Here is a 14061-nt window from a genome sequence, read left to right on the forward strand (position 1 = left end):
CGGGCCGGGCCGGGCCGCCCGGGGCCGCCGCGGGCGCGGCCATGTGGGCGCTGCGGGCGCTGTGCCTGGCCGGGCTGGGGGCGGCCATCGGCGGCGTCTCGGCGGACCAGTGCAGCTGGAGGGGCAGGTAGGCACCGGGAACACCGGCACCGGGAACATCGGGATCGGGAACGACGGCACCGGCAACACCACACTGGGGGCAGCGCGCCGGGTGGGGTGGGGGGTGGCACACGCGGGTCCTCAGTTCGCAGCCCCCAGGGGAGCTCCTGCCGCCCGGGCAGGGCAGGTTCGGGGAGCAGTGGGGTGGCTGCTCTCCCCCCCGCCCCGTCGACCCCCAAGGCTGACCCCCCTCCCGCATCAGTGGGGAGGGTCATGGGGACCTTCCTCTGCCTCAGTGTCCCCAGTCCTGGCTGCGGCTGCCCCCCCCCCGCCTCGAGGGATGCTGGTCCCCCCGCGGGGCTCCCCGCCTCTCCGGGACCCCTTTCCTCAGCCCCCCTCACCCGTGAAGCCCATCCCGGTGGCCGGCGGGACACTCAGCCCCCCGTCAGGGCCCGAAGCACCGCCCGAAGGCGCCGAACTCCGAACAAAGAGCCGGGGCCCGCGAGGAGGGGCTGCCCCATGCGGGGGCTTGGGGGGGCCATGGGGGCTACGCTGCCACCAGCATCCTGGCCGGGACAAAGCAGCCCCCCGGCTGTCCCTGCTCCCCCCACGCTGGTTTCCCCGCGTGTCTCTCCCACGCTTACGACGCCGAGGGAAAGAAGTAGCTCCAGGCATCATTTACGTGTGTGTGACCCCAGAATCCACTGGGGATCCCCAGAGTGGGGATGCACGGGAGCAGGTGACCCCAAGGCTGTGGGCACCCTGGGGGTGGCTTGGGAGCCCACATTGGGTGCAAGGGAGGCTGTGCTGTTGCACCCCCTCTTCAGCCCCTCCCAAAGGTGCTGGGGGACCACAAGCACCCCCAAATGATGCACTTGCACCCCAAGTCCAAGTCACTGAGGGTTCAGTGCTGTTCCTCCCTGTGGCCATCCCACAGGCCTCCGCAGAGGTGCTGTGTGGGAGTGTGGGATGCTGCTGTGCCGGAGGACACAGGTGGGGGTGACACGGGCGGGGATGACACGGGCTGGGGGCTCCCTGTCCCTTGGGGGGTCCCTGCTGACGGGGTGCTGTCCCCCACAGTGGGCTGTCACAGGAGGCAGGCAGCGTGGAGCAGCTGTCCCTGCACTGCGCCGAGGGCTCTTTGGAATGGCTGTACCCCACGGGGGCCCTTCGTCTCCGCCTGACCCCCCGCCTGCCCCCCACCACCGCCGCCGTCAAGGGCGGGAGCCCCCAGCACGTCACCGCCTGCGTCAAACCCACCGGGACCTTCCGGGGGGCTCAGCTTTACCTGGAGAGGGAGGGGGTGCTGGAGCTGCTGCTGCCAGAGGCCCCCCGGCCCCGCGCCCGCTGTTTCAGCTGGCTGCCCCAGGAGAAGGTGGCCCTGTTCCTGCAGGCCACCCCACACCCCGACATCAGCCGCCGCATCGCCGCCTTCCGCTACGAGCTGCGGGGGGACTGGCTGGCCCGGCCGGCCCTGCCCACCGCCAGCCTCGGTGCAGAGGGTGAGTGCCCAGCGTCCCCTCACCCGCCTCAGGTTCCCCTCCCCTCACCGGGGTGTCTGTGAAGGCGAGGAGGAGCGGGATTGGGGTGGTGTCCCCCCGCAGTGCCACCAGGAGTGGCGGGTGGTGGCGGGTGGTGACGGGCTGTGCTTGGCCTTGCAGGCGCGTGTCGGCCGTGCAACGACACCGAGATCCTGATGGCCATTTGCACTAGTGACTTTGGTGAGTGGGGACCAGGGCCAGGGCAATCAGAGCAGGGGAACAGCCCCGCAGGCAGCGCGGGGCCCCCTCCGGGCTGGGCTGGGCTGGGCTGTGGCCAATGGGGACGGAGGGTGCTGTGGGATGAGAGCAGCGATGGGAATGGGGATGAAGATGAGGATGGGGGCAGGAATGAAGATGAGGATGGGAATGGAGAAGGGGTGAGGGATGAGGATGAGAATGGGAATGGGAATGTGGATGTGGACAGGGATGGGGATGGGAGCTGGGATTAGGATGGAGGACGGGATGGGAATAGGAAAGGGAGTGGGGATGAGACAAGGATAGGGATGGGGATAAGGACGGGGGTGGAAATGCAGATGGAGACAGAAATGTGGACAGGGATTGGCATGGGAATGGGGATGGAGATGCGGATGAGAATGGGGATAGGAATGTGGATGGGAACAAGGAAGGGGATGGGAATGGAGATGAGGACAGGGATGGAAATGGGAGCGGAGATGTGCATGGAGAAGATAATGGGGACAGGAATGGGAATAGGGATGGAGACAAAGATGGGGATGGGAATTGTGTCAGGGAAAAGGGCATGCTGACATCTCTCCCTTCCTTCTCCCCACAGTGATCCGTGGCAGCATCCGGAGCGTGTCCAATGACGCGGAGCTGCAGGAATCCATCATCGGGGTGAGCGCCGCCCGCATCCATCGACAGAAGTTCCCGCTTTTCCAGGTGGGCGGGCGGCCAGGGCGGCCCGTGGGCAGCATCCGCACCCCCCTGCGCTGCGGGGTCAAGCCAGGCCCCGGCACCTTCCTGTTCACGGGGTGGCTGCATTTCGGGGAGGCCTGGCTGAGCTGCGCCCCCCGCTACCGGGACTTCCAGCGCATCTACGAGGGGGCCCAGCGCGCGCGCCTGAACCCCTGTGAGTTCCCCGTGGACTGAGCGGCTCCGGGAGTGTGACCCGGCCCCGCGGGACCTGGGGGACCCCTGGCAACGAGAGTACCCCGGGGGACACAGGGATGGTGCCCAGAGGGAGCACAGGGACCCGGAGGGAGCGCAGTGCATCCATCCTCGCCGCGTGGCCGGACTGTGGCAGCACCTGCCGGCGGGCTCGGGGGTTCTGGGAAAATCCTGCTGCAAGAGAAGGGATTTTCCCAGGGCGCATTTGTCCGTGGGCCCCAGGGACCTGCCTGGGTGAGGGGTGCAGTGGCACGGGGTTGGGGCTCCCAGGGGACCGGGGTGCTGCATGCTCAGGAGATGCTGTGGGGCAAGTGGGTCTGGCACCAGGGGCAGCCGGACCCCCAGACCCCGGCAGGGCTCGAGGGTAGGTGGCCGTGGTGGCCAGTCCAGGGACACGGTGGGCACAATGGGGTGTGGAAGGGCCAGGAGATGGATTTGCAATGTTGAGGGTGGAAGAGGGAGTGGGCAGCAGTGAGCCTGGCCCTGGCCCTGCCTGCAACGCAGGGCACAGGCAGGAGCTGTGGAGTGGATGCTGGGGAAGAGGAGTGAGGCCGAAGGGAGAAAGGGGAATGGTGAGGTGGGAAGAAGGCTGAGCAGAGGTGCCCTTGGCACAGCCAGGGCAGGACCAAAGCGCCAATGCAGGGAGGTGCCGTGGGAACAGGGAGAGGTCACTGTGCCACCCGTCACCGGCAGCCCACGGGTGACTGGCAGTGAGGCACAACGCGCCAGCCGGGGGGAATTTTGGACCGTGGGGGTGGGGGGCATTGTATGTGCACTAAAGTTATAACGATACCAAATTTGTGATTTTTTTTTTATAAACTGAGCTGTATTTGTAGTGTGTGGCTCTTGTTTTCAAAAAGCTGAGCAGGATGTTCAGTGCTGGGCACTGCGGTGAGTGCCGGTACTGGTGTGTGCCACCTGCCTCCCTCTGTGCCGGCTCCAACCACCAGTCCTGCCTCCTCTGGGGCTGGAAACAGCCCTGATGTTTATATATCTACATATCTATCTTTAGAGACAGATACACTGCTGTTTGCACATGCTGCATCCCCCGGGATGGGTCACTTTGGGGTCCCTCTCCCCGGGTATCCCAGGGTGAGGGGGCTGGGGTGGTCCCGTGCCGGGTGGGTGACCCCGCTGGCGGAGCTGCTGTCAGGGCTGATTCTTGTCAGAGCCGTCAGCCACAAGGCCTCATTGTGCCGGGCTGTGCCATTCCAGCATCTCAGCCCTGCTCGCTCCCACCCCTCCGCTGCCCCCAGCCAGCCCCTGCCTCAGGCTCCTGCTCCTCTGGCTGTGCCGTGTCCCTGGGGGTGGTGAGGGGATGGGACCCCTGGACAGGGATGGGACCTGGGACCCCCAGTTGGGGATGGGGAACAGGACCCTCAGACAGGATTGGGATATGGAATCCCCAGGTGAGGATGGGGCACAGGACCTCCCAGTTGGGGTTGGGCATGAGAACCCCAACAGGGGATGGGACATGAGTCCCCCAGCTGGGGATGGAGCACAGGACCCCAACCAGGGACCTTTCCTCCTCATCAGCGATGCCCATAGGTGCTCATCACAGGGAAGCACAGATCCTGAGCCCCCCCAGAGCCCCTTAGCCCCCCAGACCACCCAAGCCAGGCTTATGCCACACATCCACTTGTACTTAAACAACTTCTCAGTCTTGTTCCAATAATACCTTTTCAAATATCACCATCCAGGATGAACTGCTGGGTGTTTGGTTCCTCTGCTGACCACAACACACTTTTCCTTGCCAAAAAACTGTTTCCAAAGAATGCTGTGGGCTTTGGAACTTAATTAAATATAAATATCTATATGTGTGTGTGTATAGAATGATCTGGCTGTGATAAGATCCTGGTGGGTTTGATACACAACACATGTTTTCCCTTGAGAAGAGTTTGATGCTTATTTTATGTTTTACTGCCAATTTTATGCCGATGTATTTTGATTTTATCCTTTTACTGCCCCATTTTTGGGCTGGGCTGGGCTCTGAGGGCAGGATGTGGCTCTGGGGAGGGGGATGCTCCACGCCGGGTGCTGGAGGATGCCAGCATCCCCCTGGAATTTGGCAGCAGGCAGGAGCCAAGCAGGGCAGGGGGGAAGGGGGAAGGAGTGGGAAACCCAGCGGAGGAGGAAAAATGAGGCTGGAAAAGCAATAAACGAGGTGCAAAGGGAATTGTGCTGCCCACGGCATCCTCTGTTCACTCCGGGGGTGAATCCTGGCGGCTCTGGCCCCACAATCCAGCACATTCCTCGCGGCCAAATGACGGCGTTTAATGCGCGGAGCATCCGGCACTTTTCTGTCCCGCAGCAAAACCTCTTGTTTTTCTTCAAATCTGTTTATTTGGTCAAACCAGCTCATTGCACTGCGGCGGAAAGGGCTGTTACTCTGCTCAACCTCCACCACAGAGATTTTTGGGCTGTTTTTAGTGCCCTCTGCCTCATGTCAGGTTGGGTTGCCCGCCCTCCCTTCCTCCTGCAGTGCTGGGCCCCGGCCAGGGCACTAACACTTCCTATGGGATCATCCCACAGGGCAAACAGGCAGATGGTGCCTCAGTTTCCCCACTGTGGGATGGGGATCACAGCTCTTCCCTGTGGCTCAGGGTGGCCGTGGGACCAGGCAGCATCCCACGGCTCCGGCATCTCCACTGCCCCAGGGCCAGGCATCCGAGCACCTCCCCAAAAGCAGAGTCCAGCCTGGCCAAGCCATATTCCTGCCTGGCCTCTTGGCACCCGTGGAGGGTGAAAACACAGTGAGACAAACCCCATCCCAGGGAATATTTCCTCTGCAGGATGGAAAATGTGGTGTGAGGCAGCGCAGCGAGGGGGAGCAGGACGGGGGACACGATGAGGAGCTGGGGGGGCTGGAGGGGCTCAGACAGGGGTGGCCATGGTGAAGGGCTATGGTAGCACCCTGTGAGCCCAGGAAAGGGTGACCCTACCTGTGGGCACCGTGGTGCCCACCCAGCACGGCTGCCTGCAACATCCATGGGGATCATCCAGCCAGATCTGCTCCAAAAGCCCCCCACCCATCTACCCCCCCCCCCAGAAGGGGGGTTTTGGGGACTCCATGGACAGCAGCACCCCAAAAACAGCTCCCTCGGTGCAAATGTGCCCAAGGAGGTGCCTGTGGCTCCTATTCCATGGGATTAACACCATTGTGGACCCAAGTGTCCACACACCCCAGCCCAGGAACCCTGCGGGGACTGTGAAGCCCTTTGGTCACACTGCAGGTTGGTATCCACGCTGGGAGGGCAAAACACAGAGTGGTGGCACTGCCGGGTGTCCCCCGGTCCCTGTCCCCTTCCCTGTCACACAAAGGGAGCCGCCGTTTCCCGCCATTTCCCCCCCTCCAGCCCTTCTCCCCCCTCTCCTGCCCCCTTCACCCTCCTCCTTCCCGGCTGCCTGATAAAAGCCCGAACGTGTGAATCGCGGGGCACAAAGGGGAGGCACAAAGGCGGCCGGCCCGCCCAGCCGTCCCTGCAGCCCCCACCCCAAGCAGGGACCCCCAGGAACCCCCAGGCATCCTGCCTGTCCTGCCCACCCTGCCTGCAGCACCCCAGAGCCAGGAGCTGGCATGGAGCAAGGGGATGTCCCTGGGGGCAGGGGGTCCCCAATAGGGTCAGGATGATGTCTCTGGGGTTTGGAGATTCCCCATAGCATCAGGGTGATGCTTCTGGGCTTAGGGGATGTCCTATAGGGTCAGGATGAGGCTCCCAGGTTTGATGATGCCCCCATAGGGTTGAGGATGCCCCTGAGACTGAGGGCAGCCCCATAAACTCAGGATGAGGACCCTGGGGTTCAGACATATCCTGCAGGGTCAGGATGATGCCCCTGGGACCAGGAGGTGCCCAGCAGGGTCAGGATGATCCCTCATCAGCTCTGGATGAGGGTCCTGAGGTGTGGAGACGATCCATAGGGTCAAGATGATGCCCCTGGGACTGGAGGATGTCTCATAAGCTCAGGATGAGGTCTCTGGGGTTCAGAGATACCCCACAGGGTCAGGATTATGCTCCTGGGGTTATGAAATGCCCTATAGGGTTGGATGATGCCCTTGGGGTTTGGAGATGCCCCACAAGGTCAGGATGCCTCCAGAGTTCAGGGATGCCCCATAAGCTCAGGATGAGGCCCCTGGTGTTCAGAGATGCCCCATAGGGTCAGGATGAGGCCCCTGGGGCCGGGAGAAGCTCTACCCACAGCCCTTGACAAGAGGAGAAGCAAGAGCCTGGTGACTCCGAGGACACCCTCCCACCCTGCCACCCCTCGGGGCGCTGCACCCCAAACTTGGGCATCAGGGTGTGCTTCCAGCCCCCTGCTTCGACCGGGATGAAGCCAAACCAGCATCATCCCAGCGCGGTGAAGGTTGCTGGGGGTAGGGCAGGACCCCGGCCCGCAGCGGGGCCCCGCGGCCCCTCACCCCCGTGCGAGGCGCCTGCGCCCGGCGTGTCCGGCCCCGACAGCTGGTGGGAAGCAGCTTTCCCAGCACATAGCGACAAATTCCTGGCGGTCAGGGCTGCTTTGCAGCCGCCGCGGCCCCGGCGGGGGGAAGCTGCCCTGGAAAGAGGAGGATTAAAAGCTCTTTGACTCCGGCGACACGTCCCAACTGGTCCCCTCGCCCGGCCACCTGCTCGTCCCGGCACCCCGAGATGCTGCGGGCACCCCGAGGCTGGGGCAGTAGGGGAAGCCGTCACCACCCTGCTGAATCCCAGGGGCCCAGCAAGGAGGGCTCAGCCCTGCCTGGGAATCGCTTCCTTAATTAATTTGCTCTGCAGCACCACGGGGGCTCTCGGGCTGCTCCAGGGACCGGCTCATCCCCACGGACCATCCTCCTCCTCTGCAGCCTGCTGGCCCCCCCCTCTTCCCCAGCTCCGATTTCCCTGGATTTTCTGCTTTAACCAACTTCACCTGCCAGCGAGAAAAATCCGAAACCGGAAAATCAGGGTGATCCCCATGACCCCCGATTTGGCCACGCTGGGCCCTTCGGTGGGGCCGGGCAGGGAACAGCCCTGGGATGTATTTTGGGGGAGGCTTCACCTCCCCATTGGAGCCCCACGGCTGCTCCACGGAATGTGATTAATGGGGTCTGGTTGTTGTTAAGCCCCCCGAGCTGCATGTTTGGGGGCAAAACACATGTGTGGGTACGTGTGGGTGCGTGTGCATCCTCATTCCATTTGGTTCCCACAAATCAGGGTGAGATGGAGCAGAAACACGTGTTGCCTTTGGCAGCTCCACTCTTGGCTCACCAGCAAAGAGGGGCTCCAGGGGGGCTGGTGCTGGGCCTGTGCTGCCCCCAGGGCTGAGGAGGTGGGAATTCCGCTCCCCAATTCCACTTCCCTGCACCCCAAAGCCCTTCCCAGGCCATCAGAGTTCCTTCCTACACCCACAATGGCCTCGGGGACACCAAGGCTTGTGACAAGGCCGGTGGCCCTGTGGCAAGGACATGGGGTGCCACCAGACCCCCCCGCCCCAAGCTCTCAGGGGACACCCCAAAATGGTGCTGGAGGCGAGCCCTGCACATACTGACCTACGGACCAAGGGGGGAGCAGGGGGAGGTGACAGTGGTGACATCCCTGGTGACACGTGGCCACACAGGAAGGGGGGCTGCAGCCCTTTGTGCCCCTCATTGAGCGGGTGTTGTTCCCGCAGTTGGGTTGGGTTGGGGGGGGTCATTAACTGGGGGTGGGCAGGGGCTGTGGGGCCGGGCTGCCCCTCCTGCATCCCATTGCCTGGAATTTTCCCACAGTCGCTGCTGCCTCGCAGCAGGAAACCCACCGGCTGCCTCAGGCACAGCCCCCACCAACAGGGCACGGCTGTGCACAGCCCTGTAACAACCCCACAACCCCATGACAACCACACACAACCCCATAACAACCCCACACAGCCAGGAACAACTGTGCACAGCCCTGCACAGCAGCACACCACTGTGCCCAACCCCATAACAACCCCACACAGCCATACACAGCCGTGCACAACCCCACACGACCAGGCACAGCTGCTCAGGCCTGTGCACAGTCACACGGACCCACACACAACCCACACAGCCCTGCACAGCCGGGCACAACTGCACACAACAAAGCACACCTGCACACAGCTGTGCACAACCACACACCAGACCATGCTCATCCACGCACAACTGCGCCCAGTTGTGCACAACTGCACAAACCCCTGCACAGCCACACACAGCCACGCATAACAATGGAGAACGACACACACAGTCCCACTCCACTGTGCACAGCTGTGCAGAACTGTGCACAGCCCTGCACAACCACACACAGCCACTCACTACCACACAGAGCTGTGCACAGCCTGCACAGCACACACAGCCATTCACAACAGCCGTGTTCATCCGTGCACAGCCGCACAAACCCGTGCACTGACTCAGCCACGCACAACCTACACCTGACTGTGCACAACTGCACAGCTGTGCACGGCCTCACACAGCCATGCACAATGGTGCACAGCCACACACAGCTGCACAGGACCACGCGTGGCTGTGCACAGCACACACAGCTGCACGCGGATGGCACTGCCATGCACAACCACCCACAGCCACTGCACGACCGCACACAACATCACACACACCCTCACCCACACACAGCCATGCACTGCCCTGCACAATCACACACACAGCTGTGCACGGCCACAGAGCCCTGCATTGCTGCACACAACTGACACAGCTGCTCCCAGCCACACAGAACCACGCCCGAGTGCTCACGGCCACGGAAAACCACACACAGCTGCACACAGCTGTGCACAGCCACACGGCCACACACACAGCTGGGCACAACTGCACACACAGGACCACAGAATCAGTGAGGTTGGAAAAGACCTCTGAGATCATCGAGTCCAGCCTACGACCCAACTTGTCAACTAGACCATGGCACTAAGTTCTTCAACACCTCCAGGGACTGTGACTCCACCACCACCCTGGGCAGCCCACTCCAATACCCAATCACCCTTTCTGTGTAGAATTTTTTCCTAAAGTCCAACCTAAACCTCCCCTGGTGCAGCTTAAGACTGTGCCCTCTTGTCCTACAGCTGCTGGCCTGGGAGAAGAGACCAACCCCCACCGGGCTACACCCTCCTGTCAGGGAGTTGTAGAGAGTGAGAAAGTCTCCCCTGAGCTTCCTCCTTTGCAGACTGAGCCCCTCAGCTCCCTCAGCCTCTCCTCACAGCACTTGTGCTCCAGACCCTTCCCCAGCCTCATTGCCCTTCTCTGCACCTGCTCCAGCCCCTCCACGTCCTTCCTGAGCTGAGGGCCCAGAGCTGGACACAGCACTCCAGGGGTGGCCTCACCAGCGCTGAGTCCAGGGGCAGAATCACTTCCCTGCTCCTGCTGCCACACTGTTCCTGATACAGGCCAGGATCCACTGGCCTTCTTGCCCACCTGGGCACACGCTGGCTCATGTTCACACAACTGTGCTCACCCGAGTACAACTGCAAACAGCCCTGCACGACCGTGCACAGCTGCACAAAACTGTGCAGTCACACACAGCCATGCACAGTCCCACAGCTGTGCACAGTCCCACACAACCATGGTCAGCCGTGCACAGCCACGCACAAACACACACGGCTGTGCACAAACACACACAGAGCTGTGCAAACACACACAGTCACACACAAACACACAGCTGTGCACTCACACAGCTCCGCACACACACACAAAGCTCTGCCCAAACACACAGAGACCTGTGCACAGAGCTGTGCCCAAGCACAGCCAGCTATGCACAAACACACCCACAGCTCTCCACAAACACAGAGCTGTGCACAAATACACACACAGAGCTGTGCATAAACACAGGCATGCAGAAACACACAGAGCTGTGCACAAACACACAGAGCTGTGCACACACAGCTGTGCAAACACACACAGCCACGCTAATGCAGACACACACACACAGACACACAGACACACACAGAGACACACACACACAGACACAGACACACAGAGACACAGACACACAGACACAGACACACAGAGACACAGACACACAGACACAGACACACAGACACTCAGACACACACTCACACACACACACACACACACACACACTCGCACACACACTCGCACACCGCACACAGCCCCTGCACCACCCGCACCCCGCTCACTCCGCACACGGCGCTGTCCCCCCTGTGCCCCCCGAGCCCCGCGGGGGCGACGCCGCCGCTCCCGCCCCGCACACGCAGCTCCCGCTCACCCCCAGATCCCCCCGGGCCCCCCCGTTCCCCCCGCTCCCGGTGCCGCTCCCGGCGGAAGGTGCCCGGCCGGGCTCTCCTCCCCTTCCGGCGGCCATGGAGCCGGGGGAGCCGGGCTGGGAGCCGGGCGAGCCGGGCGAGCCGGGCTGGGCGCGGGGCGGGGCGGCCCTGGGCGGGCGGGGGCTGCTGGCCCTGGCCGTGGCCAGCGGGGCGGCCGCCTGGGCCACCTGGGCGCTCGTGCTGATGCCCGGCTTCCGCCGCGTCCCCCTGCGGCTGCAGGTACCCCGACACCCCCCGGCCCCCGTCGCCGACCCCCGCACCCTGACCCCCACCCTGACCCCCCTGTGCCCCCCAGGTGCCCTACCAGCCCTCCAGCCCCCGGCAAGTGGCCAACGCCCTGGCACTGCTGCGGGGACGCGCGGGGAAGACGGTGGATCTGGGATCGGGAGATGGACGGCTCGTAAGGGCTGGAATGGTGGGAGGGTGTCAGGGGGGCTTTGGGGTGCCCAGGGTGGGCAAGAGGGCAGGGAGGGGGGCCTGTGCTCACCGGGAGGGTGGATGGGAGACCCACACGCACCTGCTGCCCCACTGCTGGCTGTGGGTCGGGGTGGTCCTCCTGGCGGTGGTATGGGACAATTATAGGGGGTCCCGGAGGGTCCTGGGTGGTTCTGGATGGTCCCAAGACAGAGCTAGGTGGTCCTAAATGGTCCTAGGTGGTCCTAGATGACCCTACATGGTCCTAAGTGGCCATAGACAGCTCTAGGTGGTCCTAAATACACCTATATAGTCCTCGACTGTCCTAGGTGGTCCTAGATAGTCCTAGATGGCCCTAGGTGGTCTTAGGTGGTCCTAGGTGGCCCTAGATAGTTGTATGTGGTCCTAGACAGCCCTAGAAGGCATCACATGCGGGGAGCAGGGTGGGAATGCATGCTCTGGAAGGTGCTGAGAACCAAGGTCACCCTGCCCGTGAGCCAGCTGGAGGGAGGGAGTGGAGCTGGGCAACAGCCCCTGTCCCCTCAGATCACCCCCAGACTCAACACTGGGATCCTTTGCGTTTCGACTCTCTTCCCTCTCCAGGTGGTCGAGGCTTACAAGCAGGGCCTGAGGCCAGCCCTGGGCTATGAGCTCAATCCCTGGCTGCTGTGTCTCGCCAACTACCGCGCCTGGAGGGCCGGGTACCACGGGAAGGTCTCCTTCTTGAAGGAAGATCTGTGGAAGGTAACGGTGTCCTGAGGGTCTGGCTGTGCCAGGGCAGGGCCAGGGCTCTGTCTGCATCTCCAGGCTGGTTTTGCCGGTGGCTGCTTGCTGCTTCCCCATCCCACGCGCTCCAGGGAAGTGGAAAACCACCCTCCTTTCCAGGGGAATGGCAGAGCTCCTTCGTGGAGCAGCTTTGAGGAGAGGTCTGCGTGCTGCTGACACGGTGACGAGCTTCTAAGGCTAACATCAGGTACCCACAGCCTGACTGGAGAGAATCCATCAGGGAATGTGGTTCTGGGATGGTGCTGGAGGCAAGTGTTTTCCAATAGGTGCTGCTTTCACACCCCCACATCCCCATCCCTCATGTTTTGAGGCATCTTTGCACCCTCCGAGGTTCAGAAGATCACCCACAAGGCTTGGACACTTAGATGGTTCTACCTGTTCCCCCTGTGCCTGTTGCTTCTTTCATTCCCCTTTTCCTTCCCTTTTAAGGTGGATCTTTCCGACTGCAACAATGTGATTGTGTTCCTGGCCCCCAGCGTGGTAAGTTGGTCCCTCACATCCTGAGTTGTTCACGGGGAGCTCGAGGAGGGTTTTCTTGGAATAGAGAGAGGATCTGGGACAGAATAAGGCCAAGTGGGCATTTCTGTGAGCGAGTGATTTGGTGCTCAGCAGCAGCGGGATTTATAAAACCATGGAATTGTTAAGGTTGGAAAAGCCCTCCAAGATCATCAAGTCCAACCATTCCCCCAGTACTGCCAAGGCCACCACTGACCCATGTCCCCGAGTGCCACATCCACATGGCTGCTCCAGGGATGGTGACCCCACCCCTGCCCTGGGCAGCTGTGCCAGTGCCTGACCACCCTTTCTGTGAAGAAATGTTCTCAATATCCAATCTAAACCTCCCCTGGCACAACTTAAAGGCTGTTTCTTCTTGTCCTGTTGCTCATCACTTCTCCTAGTCCCAGCCTTACACAGGGCCAGTACCAGCCCTGTGCTTTGAATGCTTGATGCCCCTGCTCGGGACCCACCAGAAGCTGCCCTGTGGTCCCTGGTGGCACTGCCACTACGTGACCGTGTCCTAAGGTTGCCTGGCCCTGGCTCTTCTCTCCCCAGAAGCCTCCCTTGGCTACAAAGCTCCTGGCAGAACTCCCCGACGGGGCCCGGGTGGTGTCTGGACGCTTCCCCTTCCCGTCCTGGACTCCCAGCAGCACCCTGGGGCAGGGGCTGGAGCAGGTCTGGGCCTATGACATGAAGGAGGTGCGTCGAGCAGCGCAGAGCAGCGCCCAGGGGAGCCCAGTCTGACAGCAGCCTTGTTAAGCTCAGTCTAACACCAGCCTCAGTGAGCCCGGCATTAAGGGTCAGAGCCTCTCCAGCCCCAGGCTCAGCTCAGGACAGCAGTGCTTGGCCAGGATTTGTCCTGGGGACTTGCAGGGTGGCAGTCACTCAGTTTTCCAAAGAGATTGGGAGAAGCAAGGGAGGAGAAAATCAGACCCAGAAGTCCTGGGATTAACGCGAGATTTAAGGACTAAAGCTCCAGTGCCTCTTTCTGTCTGTTTACTACTTTATTTAATTTTTCAAAATAAATATTTGGTTGGTTGTTCCTTTGAGGTTTCTGGTTTTCCTTTGAGTTGCAGGACAGTCCTGGAGCCAGAGCATGCATCGGTCCTGGACTCTGGCTTTGCTCCACTGTCCCTTTGAAGGTATCACAGGAGGGAGTGTGTCCAGCTCACCCCCCTGAAGGATCAGCTTGGCCCTGCTCATCTATGTAACATTTAATTTTCCACTCAAACACAGAGAAAAAAAGGGTTTTCCCACCACAGAATCTTAGGATCATAGAATGGTTTGGGTGGGAAGGCACCTTAAAGTTCATCTCTTTCCACCCCCTGCCGTGGGCAGGGAC

General features: G+C 61.7%; 2 protein-coding genes across 3 annotated transcripts in view; both read left to right on the forward strand.

Annotated features, from left to right (window-relative positions):
• METRN (meteorin, glial cell differentiation regulator) overlaps nucleotides 1-3716 on the forward strand; it is a 9817-nt gene extending 6101 nt beyond the window's left edge. The window contains exons 1-4 of one of the 2 annotated variants that reach the window (XM_027693731.1): nucleotides 42-127; nucleotides 1180-1601; nucleotides 1761-1820; nucleotides 2431-3716. In XM_027693731.1, coding sequence (XP_027549532.1) covers nucleotides 42-127; nucleotides 1180-1601; nucleotides 1761-1820; nucleotides 2431-2747 — 885 coding nt within the window. In that variant the 3' untranslated portion in view covers nucleotides 2748-3716. Of the gene's footprint in view, nucleotides 1-41; nucleotides 128-1179; nucleotides 1602-1760; nucleotides 1821-2430 lie in introns of those variants that run through there. The other variant, XM_027693733.1, reaches the window with a different exon arrangement.
• A 7335-nt stretch (nucleotides 3717-11051) lies between these two features.
• On the forward strand, nucleotides 11052-13763 carry FAM173A (family with sequence similarity 173 member A). Its single transcript, XM_027693673.1, has 5 exons — nucleotides 11052-11240; nucleotides 11317-11421; nucleotides 12039-12179; nucleotides 12651-12701; nucleotides 13275-13763. The coding sequence occupies exons 1-5, from the start codon at nucleotides 11058-11060 to the stop codon at nucleotides 13461-13463; spliced, it is 669 nt and encodes a 222-aa protein (XP_027549474.1). The 5' UTR covers nucleotides 11052-11057; the 3' UTR covers nucleotides 13464-13763.
• Nucleotides 13764-14061: the final 298 nt, after the last annotated feature.

The sequence above is a fragment of the Neopelma chrysocephalum genome, unplaced genomic scaffold (assembly GCF_003984885.1).
Source record: "Neopelma chrysocephalum unplaced genomic scaffold, ASM398488v2 Primary Assembly neopelma1_93, whole genome shotgun sequence".
NCBI classification, from domain to species: domain Eukaryota; kingdom Metazoa; phylum Chordata; class Aves; order Passeriformes; family Pipridae; genus Neopelma; species Neopelma chrysocephalum.

What these genes read in the sequence shown, in the direction of transcription:
- FAM173A (XM_027693673.1), top strand. Translation starts at nt 11,058, where the DNA reads ATGGAGCCGGGGGAGCCGGGCTGGGAGCCGGGCGAGCCGGGCGAGCCG. An exon ending in GCGTCCCCCTGCGGCTGCAG is followed by an intron (nt 11,241 to 11,316) that starts GTACCCCGACAC and finishes TGTGCCCCCCAG; the next exon opens with GTGCCCTACCAGCCCTCCAG. An exon ending in TGTTCCTGGCCCCCAGCGTG is followed by an intron (nt 12,702 to 13,274) that starts GTAAGTTGGTCC and finishes TTCTCTCCCCAG; the next exon opens with AAGCCTCCCTTGGCTACAAA.